This window comes from Equus caballus, chromosome 2 (assembly GCF_041296265.1).
Source record: "Equus caballus isolate H_3958 breed thoroughbred chromosome 2, TB-T2T, whole genome shotgun sequence".
NCBI classification, from domain to species: Eukaryota; Metazoa; Chordata; class Mammalia; order Perissodactyla; family Equidae; genus Equus; species Equus caballus.
This window is the reverse complement of record NC_091685.1, coordinates 106,795,580-106,815,440: the sequence shown is the minus strand read 5'-3', so window position 1 is coordinate 106,815,440 and position 19,861 is coordinate 106,795,580. Positions and strand designations below refer to the sequence as shown.

The following is a 19,861-nucleotide window of genomic DNA, read 5'->3' as shown; positions in this document are numbered from 1 at the left end:
GTTACAGGTGTAAAATATAGTGGTTTGATATTTGTATATATTTTGAAAGGATCACCACAATAAGTCTAATTAACATCTGTCCCCATACATAGTTACAAAGTATTTTTTTCTTGTGATGAGGTTGATTCTTTTTTTTTTTTTTTAAAGATTTTATTTTTTTCCTTTTTCTCCCCAAAGCCCCCCGGTACATAGCTGTATATTCTTAGTTGTGGGTCCTTCTAGTTGTGGCATATGGGACACCACCTTGCGTGACTCGATGAGCGGTGCCATGTCTGCGCCCAGGATTCGAACCAACGAAACACTGGGCCGCCTGCAGCGGAGCGTGCAAACCTAACCACTCGGCCACAGGGCCGGCCCCGAGATTGATTCTTTTTAATCTAAACTCCTTCAAAAATTTGCTGAGAAGTGGTCTGTAAATATAACTGATATAGTTGATTTAGCCATTTACCTACTGCTCAACATCCTTGTTGTTTCAAACAACATTTTTATATATACTTTTTGTATACATATCTGACTTTCTCTAGGATAGATGATGAGAATGGCATTGTTAGATCACAGTTTGTTAGTTGACAAGTTGCTCTCTAAAGTGACTGTACAAATTGATACTCTCACTTTTAGAGTATGAGAATTAAGTAGTTTTTAAATTTTTTAAATTTTTTAATTTTTTTGAGGAAGGTTAGCCCTGAGCTAACTACTGCCAATCCTCCTCTTTTTGCTGAGGGAGGCTGGCCCTGAGCTAACATCCATGCCCGTTTTCCTCTACTTTATATGTGGGACGCCTACCACAGCATGGCGTGCCAAGCGGTGCTGTGTCCGCACCCGGTATCCGAACTGGCCAACCCTGGGCCGCCGAGAAGTGGAATGTGTGCACTTAACTGCTGTGCTACTGGCTGGCCCCTAAGTAGTTTTTTTTAATACACTCTTGTACTGTAGCAAAATTTCTCCATTACTATATGTCTCCCTTTAGTATAATAAAGTCTTGTGAAATATTGATATCTGTTAGTGCATCTTCTTTTTAGTTGTGGGTCCTTCTAGTTGTGGCTTGTGGGACACTGCCTCAGCATGGCTTGATGAGCAGTGCTATGTCCAGCCCAGAGTCTGAACCCCTGAAACCCTGAGCCGCTGACGCAGAGCATGTGAACTTAACCACTCAGCCACAGGACCGGTCCTGTCAGTACATTTTCTTAATTAGAACTTTGCTAAAGACTATGGTCTTGAAAATTAAAGTGAGTAAAGTCACCTGTTATGTTGCAGTTTTTGTTTTCAGTATTCAGGCTATTCAAATGAATTCTTTTCCTTATCTATTTTTTTTAATAAGGTACCTTATTAAATATCTATATATTTATTTAGAATTATTTTCTTCTAGATTTCCAGGGTTAAATAACATTTTAAAGATATTGGAATATTACTCAAAAAAGTTGTACTGATATAGTATCTCACCAGTGATGTTTGAAAAATGGGTGTGTGTATTTGTTCATGTATATTTATGTATACTTGGAGCCATTAGTAGCTTAAATTTGTTTCTTAGGTTTCATCTGTTTAGAAAACATTTTTAAATTAATTTTTTAATAATTTTTTAGGTTGGCTTGCTTTTTCAATCTTACGTTTTCTCTAATGATATGCAAAGCAGTTTCCTCCATTTAAGTTGAAACGTGGAAATGAAAAATGTCCTTTCTTAGGCTTGTTTTACTTGTTCTCTATATGTATATATAAAAGTATATTTAAAACCTGGTAGACTCCTTTCCATGTCAATACATACAGATTTATCTTATTTCTAAAAGTTTTACCTTCTTTTGTATAGATGTACTGTAATGTAACTATCCCATATTAATGAATATAGAGGTAATTTAATTATAGTTATCAGCAAAGCTGTAGTGAACATCTTAAACAGACATATTTGTACCTTGTCTTGATTCCCAGATAATTTCCCAGAAGTGGAATTGCTTGACTTAAAGGTATATACATTTGAAGTGACAGATTACCCTTGAAAGATTTTGCTACTTCACATTCTTAACAGTAGCATGAGAGAAATGTCCGTTTTTTGGTAGGCTGGCCAATAATTGGCATTCTCTTTTTTTCTCAATATGATAGGTGACAAATGTTTTGTTGTTTTAGTTTACATTTTTTTATTAGTGCAATTGAGTGCCATTTCATGTTTGGCCGTTTGTAGTTCCTTTTTGAATCATGTGTTCATCTCTACCCAGATTTGTTTTTTTAAAGCTCAGTATCCTTCTTTTAAACAAAAAAGGCTGGATTGATGAGGTGGTCTAAGTGAGCAACACAAAGGACTTCCTTATGTTGAACTGGGAATCAGACGAAACGTATCCACACAGTTGGCGTTGTGCACCAGCAGGTCCCCCTTGTACTTCTGTTGGGGTTGAGGAGTCTGCCAGTGTGAAGTTGGCAGCATGAAGGAGCAGACGAGAAAGCTTGCTTCTGTGGACAATTAGCTCCCAAAGAAAAAGGGGAAAAGGTCCTGGCTGTGCAAGTTCAATTCTTTTCCTACACTCATTCGTCAGGAAACTTATTGTTTCCATGGGAGGAAATTGGGACTTGGGAACAAGAATGTTCTGGGAAAGTCTTCCTCTTGGAAAAGTAAAATAACTCAAAGGGCCATGTAGTAGCCAGTGTTAGGAAGTCATTCTTTCCTATCCCAGAGTATCCAACCACGTTGGCCAACACATTTTATCAAACACTCTCTGATGAGATTAAATTATAGTGTTGATAAAATAAACATTCTAATTACAGTGTGTACATAAAGATACTCCATTAATAAAATGTCAATATTATAGATGCCACAGAGTTAAAAGTAAACTTTTTCTATTATATTTCCTGTGGAGGAATTAAAGTTGAGAGATTAAAATTTAAATAAAAATCCAAAATTTTTGAGTCCAAACTAATTGACTAAAATCAAAATCTCTTTTCTTTTTATTTTTAAACATGTGAAGAAATAAAGTTCAAGACTCCTTCCTCCCCAACTTCTTTACTCACTTTTAGCTAGAGGTTATATTCAGTGTCTGGGTAGAGTATGGGACTATATTGGTTTTCAAATCAATGAAAAGATTATTAACTTTCTGTCATGTTCAAATATTTTTTTCTCCAGTTTGTTAATAACTTAATGGTATTATTTAGTATTGAAGTTAAAAAGTTTGTTTTTACTTTTATGGGGTCAGAATAATTTTATCTTTAATTTCTGACCTTAATTTTGTGATATTAATGTCTAATTGATTTTTAATAAAGCTAAATAAAACTTGTATGTGTGGCCTATCCCTTATTACTTTCCATTACATCAAATAGTTTGTATAAGGCTGTATTTTGTAACTACCAGGCACTTAATTTATTTGTCTTAGCTATTTTGGGACATGTTTAACACTTTGTTGAAGGAAAAGTCCCTCAGATGTTCTATACTATGTAACTTTCATAAAATATACATAGTATTTACAGAACATCCTTCAGTCAAATTCTAGATAGTGTTCAGGAAAATATTGTTCTTTATTAAATTAGGTTTTTTCCTACCCTCTTATTTTTGGTCCTATTTGCCCATATTTTTTTCTACTTCATGTAATTTTTCCTCATGAAATATTTTATCCTTATGCACATTTACACATACACATATATTGTGTGTACCTAAAGTGTAAAGAAGAATAAAACAAATACCTGTGTACTTGCTATTCTGCTTTAGAAATAGATTTACTACAATATTCAAGATCCCTGTATGCCCATCTCTGCTGATGTCTTCAACACTCATCCCTCCTCCTTTGATAAGTATTCTGTATCTTATTTAAATCTGCTTCTGGGTTTTAACTCAAAGATTGCTTTATTTTATTATATGAATTGATTATTGCCATGATTTATGGGATTCATGTTTTGGTGAATTATTGTATTTTCTATGAATGCAGATCCCAAATTGATTCTACTTCTTAATATTTACTTTAGGGCATGTTTAGCTAGATGGCATGTCATTTTGCTAGGTAATGAACCAAACTAAAAGACAGGGTAAAGCTTCATTTGGAGACAGTATATATATGTGTATTTTTTATTGCCAACCACTGTGTTGACAAGATAGGGACAAGTGGTGATACCATGTTAGCCTCAGACAAACTTTTACAGAGACCTGTTGTATTTTTTATGGCTTGAATCTAGGTACAACCTAATATGGTTGCCAAACTTTGTTTTCAAGGACAAATAGTTTGAAGTCTTCTGACTTATTTTCTGGATGCTCTTTGATGAATGTAAATGTATTAGTTGTATAGAAAAATGTATCCTGTTGGGAATTGAGTTACTAACTTTACTGTATTAAAATATGTTATATTGCCAATTTTTCATGTTGTATTCTGTTAGTGAAAGGATTGGTCTCTCACTTTGGTGAAACTAAACTGTTAATATTTCCCACTTCTTGATTTGAACTCTGGAGACTGATTTGAATCTATATTTGAAATGTAGTTGATTTCTTGTTAGGAATTTGAATTTCACAACTTTGAATTTTGTTGGGAATGACAACTACACTGATTTACTGGCATTAGTATACTAGTTATTTGGTTAAATATATTTAATGAAGTGGTTGTAAAACAATTCTGTGTATTTTTTTTAGAGCTCAGTTCCCCCAAAATTATAAAAGCAGGAAAACTCAAGACAAAGAAATCCAACAAGGTATGTCTTTACACAAAATAGTCAATTATATTGATTTTGAAAATTGTTAGGAACTCTTCTTAGATTATTGTGTATTTTTCTTCTAGTTGTATCATTGATGTTAGTTTAAAGTTAATATACTAGATAATTGTAGTCTTTATTCAAATTCCCATATGTCTCTGTGTATATCAATTTAGTCAATATCATTAAATTGTACTAGAAGTTGGATCATAAGACCAAAGCATCCTTATTTCAGTATTCTCTTGTTTGAGGAGCTTTTGGGTTAATTTGGCAAGTGCCTGCCTTTTATTGAATGTAGGTGATTTGTAAAGTTGCTTTCATGTTTAGAAAATATTTTTTCTGTATAAAATTTCTAATTTGCAAACATAACACTTATTTATTACTTCTTAGGCTAGTGATTTCAGCGATATGGCAAATTGGCCAACACCAAGTGAATTAGTGAACACTGGAGTAAGTATTGTTTTAAGGCTTTTTTTTTAATAAAGGGAAAGTATTCTCATTTAAACATGCAGAATTTATTATACTCCAGATTTAGAGAATTACGTTAATAAAGAGGTGCTAAAAACTCAACAACTACCCTCTTTATAGTTTTATCCATTTTTTGGATACCTGATTTCATTCATCACACTGCCTTCATCTAGTTGTATTCTCAAGCAGAAATTTTACTTTTGGAAGGAGTGGGTACCATGCTGTCATCTTCATGTAATGCCTACAAATAGATTAATTTTTAATATAATATGTCTAATTGAAGCCCATTTTGTGTTTCAGAATTAATGCTATATATGTTTTCTTTGATTTATAATCCTTCAATATGTGTTGAAGTGCTAACTATGTACTCATACATATGTATGCATATATATCATATCAAGAAGTGTTCAATTAATGGATTTTTAATTTAATTTTAACTGTGAAAGAAGCTCTAAAAGATGGTTCTGAGAGTCTGTCAAGGGGCTTTTTAGAGGAGTGTAGCATATGTTATCTGGGTATGTATTTTCTTTTGGCACTGTACACTTTGCTATTTTTAATTTGTGCAGTATTATTGGTGTGCAGGTGTAGCTAATATATATTAATTTAAACAACTTAATTGGTATATAAATGACATGTAATAAATTGCATGTGTATAAAGTGTACAATTTGATAAGTTTTGACCTATATAAACCTGTGAATCCATCACCACAGTCAAGATAATGAACTTAACCATTACGCCAAAACTTTCCTCACACGCCTTTGTAATTTTCCCTGTCACATTCCCCACATAATCCTAGGCAACCACTGATAGGCTTTCTGTCACTTATAGTTAATTTGTATTTTCTGCAATTTTATATAAGTGGAGTCATACCGTTTGTGGTTTGTTTTGTTTTTTCTGGCTTTCACTCAGCTTAATTATTTTGAGATTTTTTCATGTGTATCAGTAGCGCATTCCTTATTGCTGAGTAATATACCATTGACTGGATGTATGTTGTTTGTCCATTCACCTATGATGGACATTGGCGTTGATTCTGATTTTTGGCTGTTACAAATAAAGCTGCTATATATATTTTGTGTGCAAAGTTTTGCATGGTTATATGCTTTCATTTTTCTTGGGTAAGTAGGAGTAGAGTAGCTGGGTCATATGGTAGCTATTCGTGTAGCTATTTTTTTTTTTTTAAAGCACCTGTGCTAATATCTGTTGCCAGTCTTCCTTTTTTTTTTTTCCTTCTCCCCAAAGGCCCCCAGTACATAATTGTATATTCTAGTTTTAGGTCCTTCTAGTTCTCCTATGTGGTATGCCGCCTCAGCATGGCCTGACAAACAGTGCTAGGTCTGTGCCCAGGAGCCGAACTGGCGAAACCCTGGGCTGCCGAAGCAGAGCATGCAAGCTTAACCACTTGGCCACGGGGCTGGCTCCTCATTTAGCTTTTTGAGAAACTACTAAACTTTTCATTCCCGCTAGCAGCATATGAAAATTCCAATTATTCCGTATCCTCACTAGTACTCTATGTGGTCAGTCTTTTAGTTTTAGTCATTCTAGTAGGTGTGTAGTGGTATTGCATTGTAGTTTTAATTTGCATTTCTCTGACTAATGATGCCAAGCACATTTTTGTATACGTTTGCTGTAAGTATGTCTTTTTGATGAAGTGTCTATTCAACTCTAGCCCATTTTTAAAAAATTGAGTTGGGTTCTTTTCTTGTTAACTGCATTTTGAGAGTTCATTATATATTTTGGATACAAGTCCTTTACAAATACTTAGCAAACATTTTCTCCCAGTCTGTGGCTTGACTTTTCTGTTGACAGTGCCTTTTGAAAGTAGTTTTTATTTTTGATAAAAGTAGTCATTTGGTTTACAGTATTTAGGTAAGGTGTAGTATCACAAAATTTTGGATATGTTAGTGAAAATGTTTGTGAAAATTATTTCAAAAACTTTGCAGTGTCAGAGTGTCCTCAGCCAAGGAAATAAGAAGCCACAAAATAGGAAAGAAAGAGAAGACAAGGTCGAAAAGAGAAGTAACAGTGAGAGCAAAGAAAGCCGGGAAACAAAATTAGATGGTCCTGGAGAAAATGTCAGCGAGGATGAGGCTCAGTCAAGTAATCAACGAAAGAGAGGTTAGTTCATCTATAATTTTTTGTTTTTTCCCCAGTTTTATTGAGATATAATTGAGATGTAACATTCTTTTAGTGTAAGGTATACAACACAATGATTTGATGTATGTATATATTACAAAATGATTACCGCAATGTTTAGTTAACATCAATCACTGCACATTCATAGTTTTTTTCCTTATCATGAGAACTATTAAGATCTACTCTCAGCAACTTTCAATTATACAATACAGTATGGTTAATTATGGCCACCATGCTGTACATTACATCCCCAGAACTAATTTATCTTATAACTGGAAGTTTGTACCTTTTGAGCACTTTCACTCATTTTCCCCATCCCCCACCCCCTGCTTCTGGCAACCACCGGTCTATTCTGTTTCTATGAGTTCAGCTTTTTCAGATTCCACATATAAGTGAGATCATACAGTGTTTGTCTTTCTCTGTCTGGCTTCTGACTTCTTTCACTTAGCCTAATGCCCTCAAGGTTGTTGCAAATGGCAGAATTTCCTTCTTCTTTCTCATGTCTGAATAATCTTTCATTGTATCAATACCACATTTTCTTTATCCATTCATCTATCACTGGACACTTAGATTGTTTCCATGTCTTGGCTCTTGTAAATTAGATGGTCCTGGTGAAAATTTCAGTGAGGATGAGGCTCAGTCAAGTAATCAATGAAAGAGGTTAGTTTATCTATATCTTCTTTTTGATTTTAATTTTTGGAAGAAAGTTGTAGTAATGAAGATCATATTTAATCAATTGATTCCTAGTAGTCACCAATAAGTATTTTGGATTTCCTCTGGATACCATCTGCAATGGTAACTAAGTTGCTTTTGTAACATTTCTGAACTATTGGGCTTTCATTTTTGCATTTGTGACTTGTAGTTTATGTAGGAATGGAATGAAGTACCACTTAGAGAGATGAGTGTAGATATATTCTTGGAAGGTTGTATGATAATTACTGTTTTTTAAATCTGCATTGGAACAATGCCCTATTTTTCAGGGAGTTCTGAGAATTTTTTTTTTTTTTTGCTGAGAAAGATTCACCTTGAGCTAACATCCATGCCAGTCATCCTCTGTTTTTAGTATGTGGGCCGCCAGCACAGCATTGCTGCTCTGCTAACAGAGCAGTGTAGGTCCACGCCTGGGAACTGAAGCAGAGCATGCTGAACTTAAAACCACTAGGCCCCTCAGGCTGCCCCCTGAGAATATTTTTCTAAGAGAAAAGTGAGAACAATTTTTTTCAACATTTTTTTCCTTGTAGCATTCTCCCATTAAATTATACTTTGAAGAAAAAAAAATTATCTTCACATCCCTTTCCATATTCTTTTTGAAACTTTTCATCTGTCTAAGGGACAGATTATGATTTAACTGCTTTGTAAAAGCAAATATGGAGGAGACATTTCATGATGATGCAGTAGTTGCTAGCCAACTTCTTTAATAATGTCACTAACAATCTGCCATATATTGAGCCCTTACCAAAATTTTTTTTTGGTGAATATGTAATCCTTATCTGCAGGGTAAACGTTAGGCTCACTTGATACAATGAGCCAAGGCTAACTGCTCAAAAGTGGTGGCAACAGGACAACCGTGTTAGAAAACAATTTCCCCATTTCCTAAACACTTTATCACTTACCTTTTTCATGCTAATTAGATACATGAAGGGTCTTTTTGACTGTCTAGAATTCATAGCTGACAGACCTGTCATCCTCCTCTAAGATTTGTCTTCATGTTAGTTGCCTCAATTAAAACTGATCAGCCAACACTAAAATCCCAGTGTTTATAGTTAGGGTAATTCATATAATCAAGTCATGAATTGACTCTCCTTAGAACACACATTTTTATCTTAAAAAGAAGGGCTTGTTTATGCCCAAGAATCACATTGATGGAATTTATACTATAGACTTTAAAGCATTTTTATTTATTTGTTTATTTAAGATTTTATTTTTCCTTCTTCTCCCAAAGCCCCCCAGTACATAGTTGTGTATTTTTAGTTGTGGGTTCTTCTAGTTGTGGCATGTGGGATGTCGCCTCAGCATGGCCTGATGAGCGGTGCTGTGTCTGAGCCCAGAATTAGAACTGGTGAAACCCCGGGCCGCTGAGGCGGAGCACTCGAACTTAACCACTCGGCCATGGGGCTGGCCCCTAAAGCGTTTTTAGATCTTTTTGTATTCTGTCTTCCTCATCTGTCCGTAGTGTGCAGGATTTGTATGAAATCAGTACTGAAGTTGCACACTAATATTCCCTATCCCTTAATTACCTTAGTAGTTTTTCCTTTGGCCATAGATCTTTTGTTTTAGTTGAAACTATAAATTGGGCATAAGACTGAACATTTTGAAACTTTAACTATGGAATCTATGAATAGGTAATCTTCAGAATTTTGCTACAATGTAACAATCACTACCATTTAGTCAACAAGAAAAGTTACATTGCTTGTATCTCTCTCTTAAGAAGTTAGAAAAAGAAGTTAGAAAATGCAGGGCTGGCCCCGTGGCCAAGTGGTTAAGTTCGCGTGCTCTGCTGCAGGGGCCCAGGGTTCAGATCCTGGGCACGGACATGGCATCGCTCGTCAGGCCACGTTGAGGTGGCGTCCCACATGCCACAACTAGAAGGACCTGCAGCTAAGATACACAACTGTGTACCAGGGGGGATTTGGGGAGATAAAGCAGGAAAAAAAAAAAAAAAAGAAGATTGGCCACAGTTGTTAGCTCAGGTGCCAATCTTAAAAAAAAAGAAAAAAGAAATTAGAAAATGCATAGTAGCTGGGAAAAGACTTTTAATTGCAATTAGACAAATTTTATACTTAAACTTAATTTTGAGAAACCTCTTTCATTAGTAGTAATGCTGGATAAGTCATTATTTTAGACAGTGATTTGAAACTAAAAGTGTTTTGAATCACTAGTCAGACTTTCCACTGTGTACATTATAATGTCTTATCAGATATACATCATTCTAAAGCCTAAGAAGCAAGTATTAGACAGGAATAGTGTGTACATGTACTCTTTTCAAATAGCTTAACCATCAGAATTAAACAGAAGAGTGAGCATTTCATTTAAAAGCAAAAGAATTCCAATGATACTCAATCACTGGCTTTTCAGTTGACTTTTCAAAATACTGTTTGTGCAAACAAGTTTATTAAGGAGCTATGTGAGAAGAAGAAAATTATTTCGGTACTCCACAAATAATCTTTTAAAAGACAAATTAAGTATTTAATTAAAATTTAGATTCCTTTCAGAATTGCAGTGCTTTAATGAAAATTGTGCATTGTCATTAAATGATTTTGTTTTCTTCAAGCTAATAAGCACAGGTGGGTACCACTCCACTTAGATGATGTAAGACCAGACAGTCAAGAAAGACCAGGATCCCGGAACAACTCAAGATGTCAACTTGAAGTAAATAAATCATCACATAACAATAGGAGAAATGATACACGAAGTAAGTTACATTCTAAGAGGAAAATGACTAAAAAAACTTAAGGCTTATTATTTTAATAACCATGTATAGTATAAACTCTTTGAGAATAAGCTATAGACATTGTGCCCCTTTAACCCTAAATATCTTCAGAGTGTATATCATAAGAATAATAATACAGTGTGACTGTTCACAGGCAGATTTTCCCAATAATGTACTTTACAGTTTTTCCTCCCTCCTTTCCAGGATCTAATCTGGGATCACACATTACTTTTAGTTGTCTTTTCTCTTTAGTCTCCGTTAGTCTGGAACAGTTCTTCTGCTTTTGTCTTTCATGACATTGATTTTTTCTGAAGACCTTAGGACAGTTATGTGCTAGATATCTCTCACTTTAGGTTTTCCTAATGTTTCCTCATGATTACATTTGGGTTATGAATTTTTGGCATGAATACTACAAAAGTTAAATGGTCTTCTTCTCAGTATATCACGTGGAAATGCACATGATCTTGGTTTATGTTATTATTGGTGATATTAACTTTGAGCACTTGGTTAAGATGATGTACCCAGGTTTCTTTATTGTAAAAATACTCTTTTCTCCCTAGTAATTAATATGTAATTTGTAGGGGGATACTTTGAGACTGTGGAAATACCCAGTTTCTCATCAGACTTTTCACATGAGCTTTAGTTTTCATTGATGATTCTTGCCTGATGGAATTACTGCCATAATGGTTGCAAATGATGATTTTTCTTACTGCATCATTCCTTCTATATTAGTTGGCATTCCACTATAAGGAACAACTTCCCATTATTATCAGTATGGACTTAAGGCTTATTTTTTCAGTGAGTGATAATTTGTTACTATGATTATTTAATTTGACACTCAGATTGTTCCAGATTTGGCTAGTGGAAATCTCTTCTGGGTGGTTTCTGGGTCCTTTTTAAAAAGTCAACTTTACTGAGCTATAAATTACATATATTAAAATACACTCACGTTACTATTACTTCCCTCAACCACCAGTCTACTTTCTGTCAGGTTAGATTTGCCTTTTCTAGAATTTCATACAGTATACATTATGTACCCATCTCTCCTTTTGCTCATTGTAATGTTTTTCAGACTCATCAATATTATTCCATGTATCGGTAGTTTCTACCTCTTTATTGCAGAATGGTTTTCTTTTGAATGTATACACCCCTTTATCCTTTCATCTGTTCACAGATATTTGGCTGTTTCCAGTTTTGGGCTATCATGAGTAATGCTACTGTGCACATTTGTGAACAAATCTTTGTGTGGGCATATGTTTTAGTTTCTCAGGCAAACACACAGGAGTGGATTGCTAGATGGTGTGGTAAGCGTGTATTTAGCTTTATAAGAAATTGCAAAGTTGTTTTCCAAATTGGTTGTACCATTTTACATTCTCACCAGCAATGTTTCTTTCCTATTTGTTAGGCTGTATGTTATGTGGAATTTCCCATGTGTTGGATTTGGCTGATTGCTTTGTCAGGATATCCTTTAACGTGTTCCTTTGTCTTTTCTCTATATAACTGGTAATAAGAGCTAGGGGTTTGATTAGGTTCAGGTTTAGTTTTGTTTTTGTTTTGGTGGGAATCCTTTGTAGCATGTGTGTGTATGTGTCTTAATGTATCACAGCAGTAGGAATAAAATGTCTGGATGTCCCACTTTCAGTTGTGTTAATGTTGAGTTGGTTCAGGTGTTGTTAGCTTTATCCATCCATCATAAAGTGTCCCATCAGTCTTTCATTTAGTGGTATTTCTTTCATTAAAAATCATCCCCCAGATATGTTATTTCAACAGGGTTTGCTCAGATTTCAGAAAGTGGAGGAGGACAGGAGGATTTGTGGAAACAATTGGATGAACATTTGGTTTTATAGTTTTCTGCTGAACTCTTTTAAATCTGATAATTTTTCAGGCATGTTGTCCTGTGAATGGAGAATAAGGCTTAAGAAAATTTTACAAACAATATTACCACTTAAAAAGTTTCCAATTATATTATGAAAATTTTTAAACTCAAAAAGTTGAAAGAATTGTACAGTGAATACTTGTCTAACCACCATTTAGTAATTTTCCTATATTTAATTTATCCATCTTTAGAATCATTTGAAAGTAACTAGCAGATATCTGATGTCCTAAGAAAATGTAGTATCCAAGAAAATCAACACTAATTTTCTAATATCATCTAAAATTTAGTCAGTTGTATTTGTTCAGTGGTCCACAAAATATGACGATAAAATTATAAAACTTGTCTACAAAAAAATTGAGACATTTTTTGCCTCTTGTACCATTGTTTCTCAAATATATCACTTGAATGTTTTATTCTAAAAGTGATATATATTCATAATTTAAAATTTTTTGTTATTAAATATGGGGTATAAGAAAATATGTAAGATTATAAAGAACAATAATATAATGAACACTGGGAACTCAGCTCCCAGTTTAGAAATGCCTGTTACCTTTGAACTTCCCTGTGTGCCCTCTGCAGTTTCATCCTATTGCCTCCTCGCGGGAAAAAAAAGAACCCAAATGTTTTAGTTTTTTTGAATGCTTTTGAAATTGGTATCCAGTATGACTCCATTCACATATTCTTTGGCACCAATTTTTTTCACTTAGTCTAATTTTCTTAGATACATGCATGTTGGTTGTATTGCTGTGATTCATTCATTTTTCCCCCCTGCTAAAGGGTGTTTCACTCTTTGATAAAATCTGTTCTTTTGGTGGACATTTGGATTGTTTCCAGTTTTTTGATATTAAAGTACTGCCATGACCATTTTTATGCATATTTTCCAGTAAACATGTATAAGAGGTTCTCTAGGCTAATTTCTTCAGACAGCAACCTGTGAGTGTGTTATAAAATTGATGTACTGGATCATGATCAGGTTTTTCAAAAAAAATTGGTAGACTAGAGTGCTTTACATGGTAAATATTTTTCTCATGACAATTGTGTATAAATCACAGAAAAATTTTTCTATGTGTAGGAGGGCTTAACATACAATAATGCTTACTGTTATTTATTTATTTTGCTGAGGAAGATTTGCCCTGAGCTAACATCTGTTGCCAGTCTTCCTCTTTTTCTTTTTGTATGTGAGTTGCCGCCACAGCATGGTCACTGATGAGTAGGTGTAGGAACTGAATCCTGGCCGCTGAAGCAGAGTGCACCGAACTTAACCACTAGACCACTGGCCGCCAGGGCTGGCCCTGTTCTATGTTTTCTATTTTGGTTACCATTTGATGTTACAAGACCTTAGGATGTTTGTTAGACTAGGGTGAGTGAAATACTCTTTCATTGTCTTAAGTTGCATTTCTCACGGCCAGTGAGACTGAGTACCATTTTCTATATTTGTTATCCATTTGCATTTCCTTGTTTGCCCTACCTGTCTTTTAGCCATTTTTCCCATTGAGTTGCCACGTGTGTGTGTATGTTTGTACCTAAGAGAAATTTGTATGAGTTCTATATGTATTATGGATATAATTCCTATATTTTGCTGCAGGTATCTTCTCCCAGTTTTTGTGTTTTCATTTCCTTTTTTCTTTAAAAGGAACATTTTTTATTTAAATAGAAACATTCTTTCCTTAAACATTTTGTGAGCATAAGTATTTTTCAGGCACTTGATATAGTGCAAACTCAGTTGACTTGAAATTCTTGAATTTTCAACAGTATAATCTTGGCAAAGGACCTCTTTATCTTTTTTCATGTGTTATATTACTTATTAGAATGTCTTCTTTATATATCAGTACTTCTATGGGTCCTCTTTTATGCCAGAGACATTTTGACAAATTCCTATCAGATCTCTTAAGTTTGTATCTATCTGAAGAATGGCTGGTTATGAACAGCTATTTACAAAATGAGGAGGGGTGGTTACCATGTTTTCATAAAGATAATCATGTTATTCAGTGTTGCAAATTGGAATGTATAAAAATATTTTCATTTTAAAAAGGTTGGAGGCGTGATAGAGAAAAGAGAGATGATCAAGATGAAGTTTCCAGTGTGAGAAGTGAGGGTGGTAATATTCGAGGTTCCTTTAGAGGCCGAGGAAGAGGCCGGGGACGCGGAAGAGGACGAGGCAGAGGAAATCCTCGAGGTATGACATGATTATTTGTTTTGTGAAATTAGATGACCTTTGAAAAAAGTGTGCAAGCCCTCTGTGAGTTTTTCCCACTATCCCATATAATGTTTCAACTTTTTCTTGTCTGATAATAAAGATGGTTTTATATTGTTATCCCTTGAAATACTTTACTTTGGATTTTTCTTTATAGTAACTATTTCTGTTTTTTTTTTTTTAATCTACGATCACCTTTCTTTTTCTTTATTCACATCAAGTGAACTTTGATTATTCATATGGTTATCGAGAACATGGTGAAAGGACTGATCAACCATTTCAGACAGAACTTAATACCAGTATGATGTATTACTATGATGATGGTACAGGCGTACAGGTGTATCCTGTGGAAGAAGCATTGCTTAAAGAGTATATTAAGCGCCAAATGTAAGTCGATCAGACATAAGCACATGGGATAGAACAATCTGTTACAATATCAAACTTGAACATCATTGATAATAGGTTATAACACATTTTTAAAATTGTTTATTAGTAAAATTGAAAGATTTTAGTAGTAGTTTATACTTTTTTGTAGGAAACGTTAGTAAAATACGTAAGTGTTTTTTAAAAATTTATATTTGTTTCATATTATTTGTATCAGACTCCTGCTTTCTCTACTATTTAGGTATTTCTCTGCTTATAGGATATTAATTAAAATGTCATGGCATAATATGAGTGATTAAATATAAGAATATAAAACTGCTATGTATATATTTGAAATTGAAGAAGTGAAACTTGGCTTATTATTTGCAAATGTTTATATTAAAATTTGCAAATGAATATAAATGGCAAAAAATGGTGGTGGATATCTTGACTTAATTAGCAATTGATTTGAGAATTCTAAGTTTAACTTCTAAGTTCTCTCTCTTCGTGACATGTATTATAGGGGAACTATCAATTCTTTTAGTTCAAACTTTTTACCTAGTTCTCATAATAGTTGCTTTCAGAACTCTGAAATTGAAGTTAGGAGAATATTAGTTTGTTCTGTTGTCTTTAAGAAAAAATAATTCCTCTGCATATTAGTATTGTATAGAATGTTTTGCATATTTATATAGTGTGTTTATATAGTGGTAAGAAAAATGTTCCCAAGTGATTTGCGTAACTAATTTGCTGGAGTTACAATTTTCTTGTATCCCTACAAGATGAAGGAAAAAGGCTATTTTTGAAAGGGCATAAGCAGTTTAAAAACATCTGTCTTTATTTAACAAAGAAAATGGACCTTACACTCTTCCTAGAAAATAATTTCTTCATCAGCATCAGCTAGGCGTCTTCCTGGGATGCCTTCATGGTGGATTTGATTGACTTACGATACGAAACAACTTATTTATTTTTTTCTTGATTCTTTTGTTACAGTTGACGCAAACACTGAAGAAAAGGGCCTTTTTATGGTCAGGAAGTTTCTAGCATGTGGCTATCAACTTCAAATCACTATTCCTGTCTTTCTTGTAACTCTTGCTGCCAGGTCCCTTCTGAGACCTGACAGTGGACATGCAGCTCCATGTCAGGATAATCGGCCTCCAGTGTGCTCATACAAATGAGGGAGGAGCAGAGCTACTTCAGTGTTGACAAAATTTCTGATCATGCAGTGTAGAATCCAGAGCTTCTAAGGTAGGACATGATAATGTCCCCTAGGACACTGAACAAAATGTCAGACACAGCATTGGGCATGACTCCTTTTGTTGTTGTTATTGTTTCAGCAGTAGGATTTTTGGCAGATGTTAGAGCACCAGGTTTAGAATGGCTCTTTACTGTTATCATTCTTTGATTAGTGGACATCTGGATTTGAGGAGTCATGCTTTTGATTTTGTGTCTTTGAGGTTTCTCATACATAGGCAGGTTGATTAGGGTTTAGATTTCTCTTTGAGGAGTTAACTGAAAATTTCCTTGCACTTGTAGAAAATTATGCTAGGTGTATTTTGAAGTAAGAGGCTTTACTGTATTATGGATGGTTGAGTTTTTAAAGTCATTTTAACTGAAAATGTATATTTGTCATTTTTGATGTCAGAATATTAAAAATTTAAGATCTCAATTATTTCTAGCTGAGACAGTCTCTTGTGGCATTCAGACATAGAGATGAATATGTTTGCAGTCCATTAGACGTTTAAATATATATGTGCTATAGGTAATGGGGTGATTTATGAATTTATTTAGATAGTGTGGTTTTCACTAAGTACTAGATTAAAAAGGCATCTTATTAATGATTCGGAGAAGTTCTCATCTAAGAACAGTTTTAACTTGTGACTAAATCAAATATCTTAATGTCTGAAAATTTAGAAGTTAAGCGTGTGTATTATGTGCTCACCACATGCCAGGCACTGTGAAAAGGGCTTTTTGAGGTGTAACAAAAATCAAAATGTTCATTTCTTTGAGACTTAGATTTTTTTCTTCAGTGTTTAAAAAGAGTAAATGATTTACTAGTGTTATTGAGAAGTCAGTAGTATTTCACTGATGTCACGGAGCTTTGTACTTTGATAGTTGGATAAATATCTGAGTGCAAAAAAACAGCTTGAGTAATTTACATTTCTAAAGTAAGATTTTTCCCCTCAGTGAAAAATAGCTCAAAGCCAGTTTTCATTTATAGGTGATTATTTCTCCAAAGTTAGGATTTGACTTGGTTACTTCAAGGGTGTCTTTAGTCACCCAACCTTACACCCAAATGTATGAGTTGGTATGCTTTCTCATAATTTGCTACCCATCTCTGAAAACTTTCTTTGTGATTTACAAACAGTACAGGGTTATTAAACTGTAGGCCATATCATCATTGATGTCGTGTATTTTTGTATTATTCTTTTCTAGATTTTCTCCTATTTATCCTCTTGTTCTTTCGCTCTAGACTCCTATTCTCATATTCCTATATGGAGTATTTTTGTATTCTTTTCTACATTTCCCCCTTTTTATCCTCTTGTTCTGTCTTTCTAGAATCCTATCCTCATTTTTCTATTTGGAGGCTGTAATTTTAAACGTGTTTCTCAAATGCCATTACTGAATATATTCTCATATTATCGTTGTATCTTGGAACTTGTAGTTATCGATCATACAGTTTGCCCGTTTGCATTTCTCTCTGTATGTTTCTAGAGAAGATTGAGGTGTCTAAGCTTTTTCTGTATTTTTTCCCCCACGTACCTCATAGTGTCGTAGATATTCCTTGTTTAGCTATATTCTGTTCACTGTTGATGTCTTTTATAGTTCTGTCCATTAAAGAAAGGAGATCTTGAATCGTTCAAATATATAATTGTGTGTGTGCACCTGTGTCCATGTATTCACTAAGTTTTTACTAAGCATGTGCTGATTACTGGTTTCAGAAGTATTAAGCAATGTCAGTACCCAATTTAGAAAACAAAGCCAACTCTAATCTTCTCAGTAAACTTGACAAAGGATACTTCCAATATGCTATTCTTCTCAGTGTTGGGAAAAAGTTACAAGGCAATCTATTGACAATGTGTTTAGCTTTGTTACTTAGTGTTTAAATGAAGCAAATTAAAGTGGCTTTGTAATGAAATTTTTCACTTAATTGACTCATTTAAAAAAATCAATTGTTGAAGTATTTTAAAGTAAAATGCTGGGTAATTTTTCATACTTAGGTAAAGCTGATCTAAGTAGAAGTTAATATTAGTTTTTTGGAAGATATTCAGTACTCTAAATTCTCCTCGTGTGTAAGAGAAATTATTAACTTAGTGGGGTTTTGCTATTATTTCTTATATTTACCCTATGTTGTATTAACTATATAATGTTATTGATAAACTGGTTTTATAGCAATTGATAGTATAAGCAGTAAATATTTTTATTTCCTATGAATAAATGGATGCAGTTTATATTTACTTCCTCGTTTCTCTTTTCAGTGAATATTACTTCAGTATAGAAAATTTGGAACGGGACTTCTTTCTTAGGAGAAAGATGGATGAACAAGGTTTCTTGCCTATTTCCCTGATTGCTGGTTTCCACCGTGTTCAGGCTCTCACTACAAACCTGAATCTCATTTTAGAGGTAATTATTCATTTACAAAACAGCCTCCAAGCAGTCTTTACTTTCTGTTCAGTCATGCTGTGAATCTAAAACTGCTCTAAAAAATAGATATTATAAAAAATTTAAGAAACAGAACCCAAAAACAATTGTAGTTGCCTAAGACTTAGACTGCATCTCATGACTTTTTTCCATTTTATAAAACCCAAGTAAATGTCTAAGCTTGGAAATCCCTCAAAGAATTACTAATGATGTTTCCACCTGTTTTAACCTGATCCTTCAAGGTTGAACATTGAACCTTCTTAGGTGTTCTTGATCCTGTAGTTTTCTTCAGGTTGCTGTAAAATAGCATGCATTCCCATTTATTAAAATTTTGAGCTTTTTTTTATTTTTAAATTTTATTTATTTATTTTTTTTGAGGAAAATTAGCCCTGAGCTAACATCCACTGTCAGTCCTTTTTTGCTGAGTAAGACTGGCCCTGAGCTAACAGCTGTGCCCGTCTTCCTCTACTTTATATGTGGGATGCCTACCACAGCATGGCTTGCCAAGTGGTGCTGTGTCTGCACCTGGGATCTGAACCGGCAAACTCCGGGAAGCGGAACATGTGCACTTCACCACTGCACCACTGGGCTGGCCCCAATTTTGAGAATTTTTAATGTGCTACAGAAAGGCTAATTTAAAAGTCTTTCCAGTTTTGTTCTTAATGCTTTTCTTAAATCTTTTCCTGTCCTGTTCAAGAAATGCTTTCAAGATTTTTGGTTTCTGTTCCCTACATACCTACAACTGAATTTACGCTTTTCCCTGTATAGCTCTATGAATTTTGACAGACTTCACCATTGTGCTCCTCTGTAGCCAATCTCTTTCTCTATACACAGCCCTTGGGAACCACTGGTCTGATTTTTGTTCCTCTAGTTTTGCCTTTTCCAGAATATCATGTAAATAAACTATATAGTTTGTAGCCTTTTGTTTCTGATTTCTTTCACTTAGCATGGTGCTTTTGAAATTCATTCGTGTTGTTGCATGTATTAGAAGTTTGTTCTTACTGTTGACTAGTATGCTGCAGAATGGATGTACTGCAGTTTGTTTAGATTGTTTCCAGTTTTTGGAGTTATGAGTAAAGCATAAAGGTCTTTGTGTGGACGTATTTT

At 34.2% G+C, this 19,861-nt stretch overlaps 1 protein-coding gene across 50 annotated transcripts in view; it reads left to right on the top strand.

Moving 5' to 3' along the window:
• Window positions 1-19,861, top strand: part of LARP1B (La ribonucleoprotein 1B) — a 138,577-nt gene that overhangs the window by 4,921 nt on the left and 113,795 nt on the right. For all 50 annotated transcript variants that reach the window (XR_011435918.1, XR_011435877.1, XR_002806512.2 and 47 more), the window contains exons 2-8: window positions 4,592-4,650; window positions 5,041-5,100; window positions 7,060-7,234; window positions 10,524-10,664; window positions 14,591-14,734; window positions 14,974-15,139; window positions 18,592-18,736. Coding sequence is in view for 33 of the 50 variants with exons in the window: in XM_070259123.1 (XP_070115224.1) it covers window positions 4,592-4,650; window positions 5,041-5,100; window positions 7,060-7,234; window positions 10,524-10,664; window positions 14,591-14,734; window positions 14,974-15,139; window positions 18,592-18,736 (890 nt within the window). In the remaining 17 variants the exon portion in view is untranslated. The remainder of the gene's footprint in view (window positions 1-4,591; window positions 4,651-5,040; window positions 5,101-7,059; window positions 7,235-10,523; window positions 10,665-14,590; window positions 14,735-14,973; window positions 15,140-18,591; window positions 18,737-19,861) is intronic.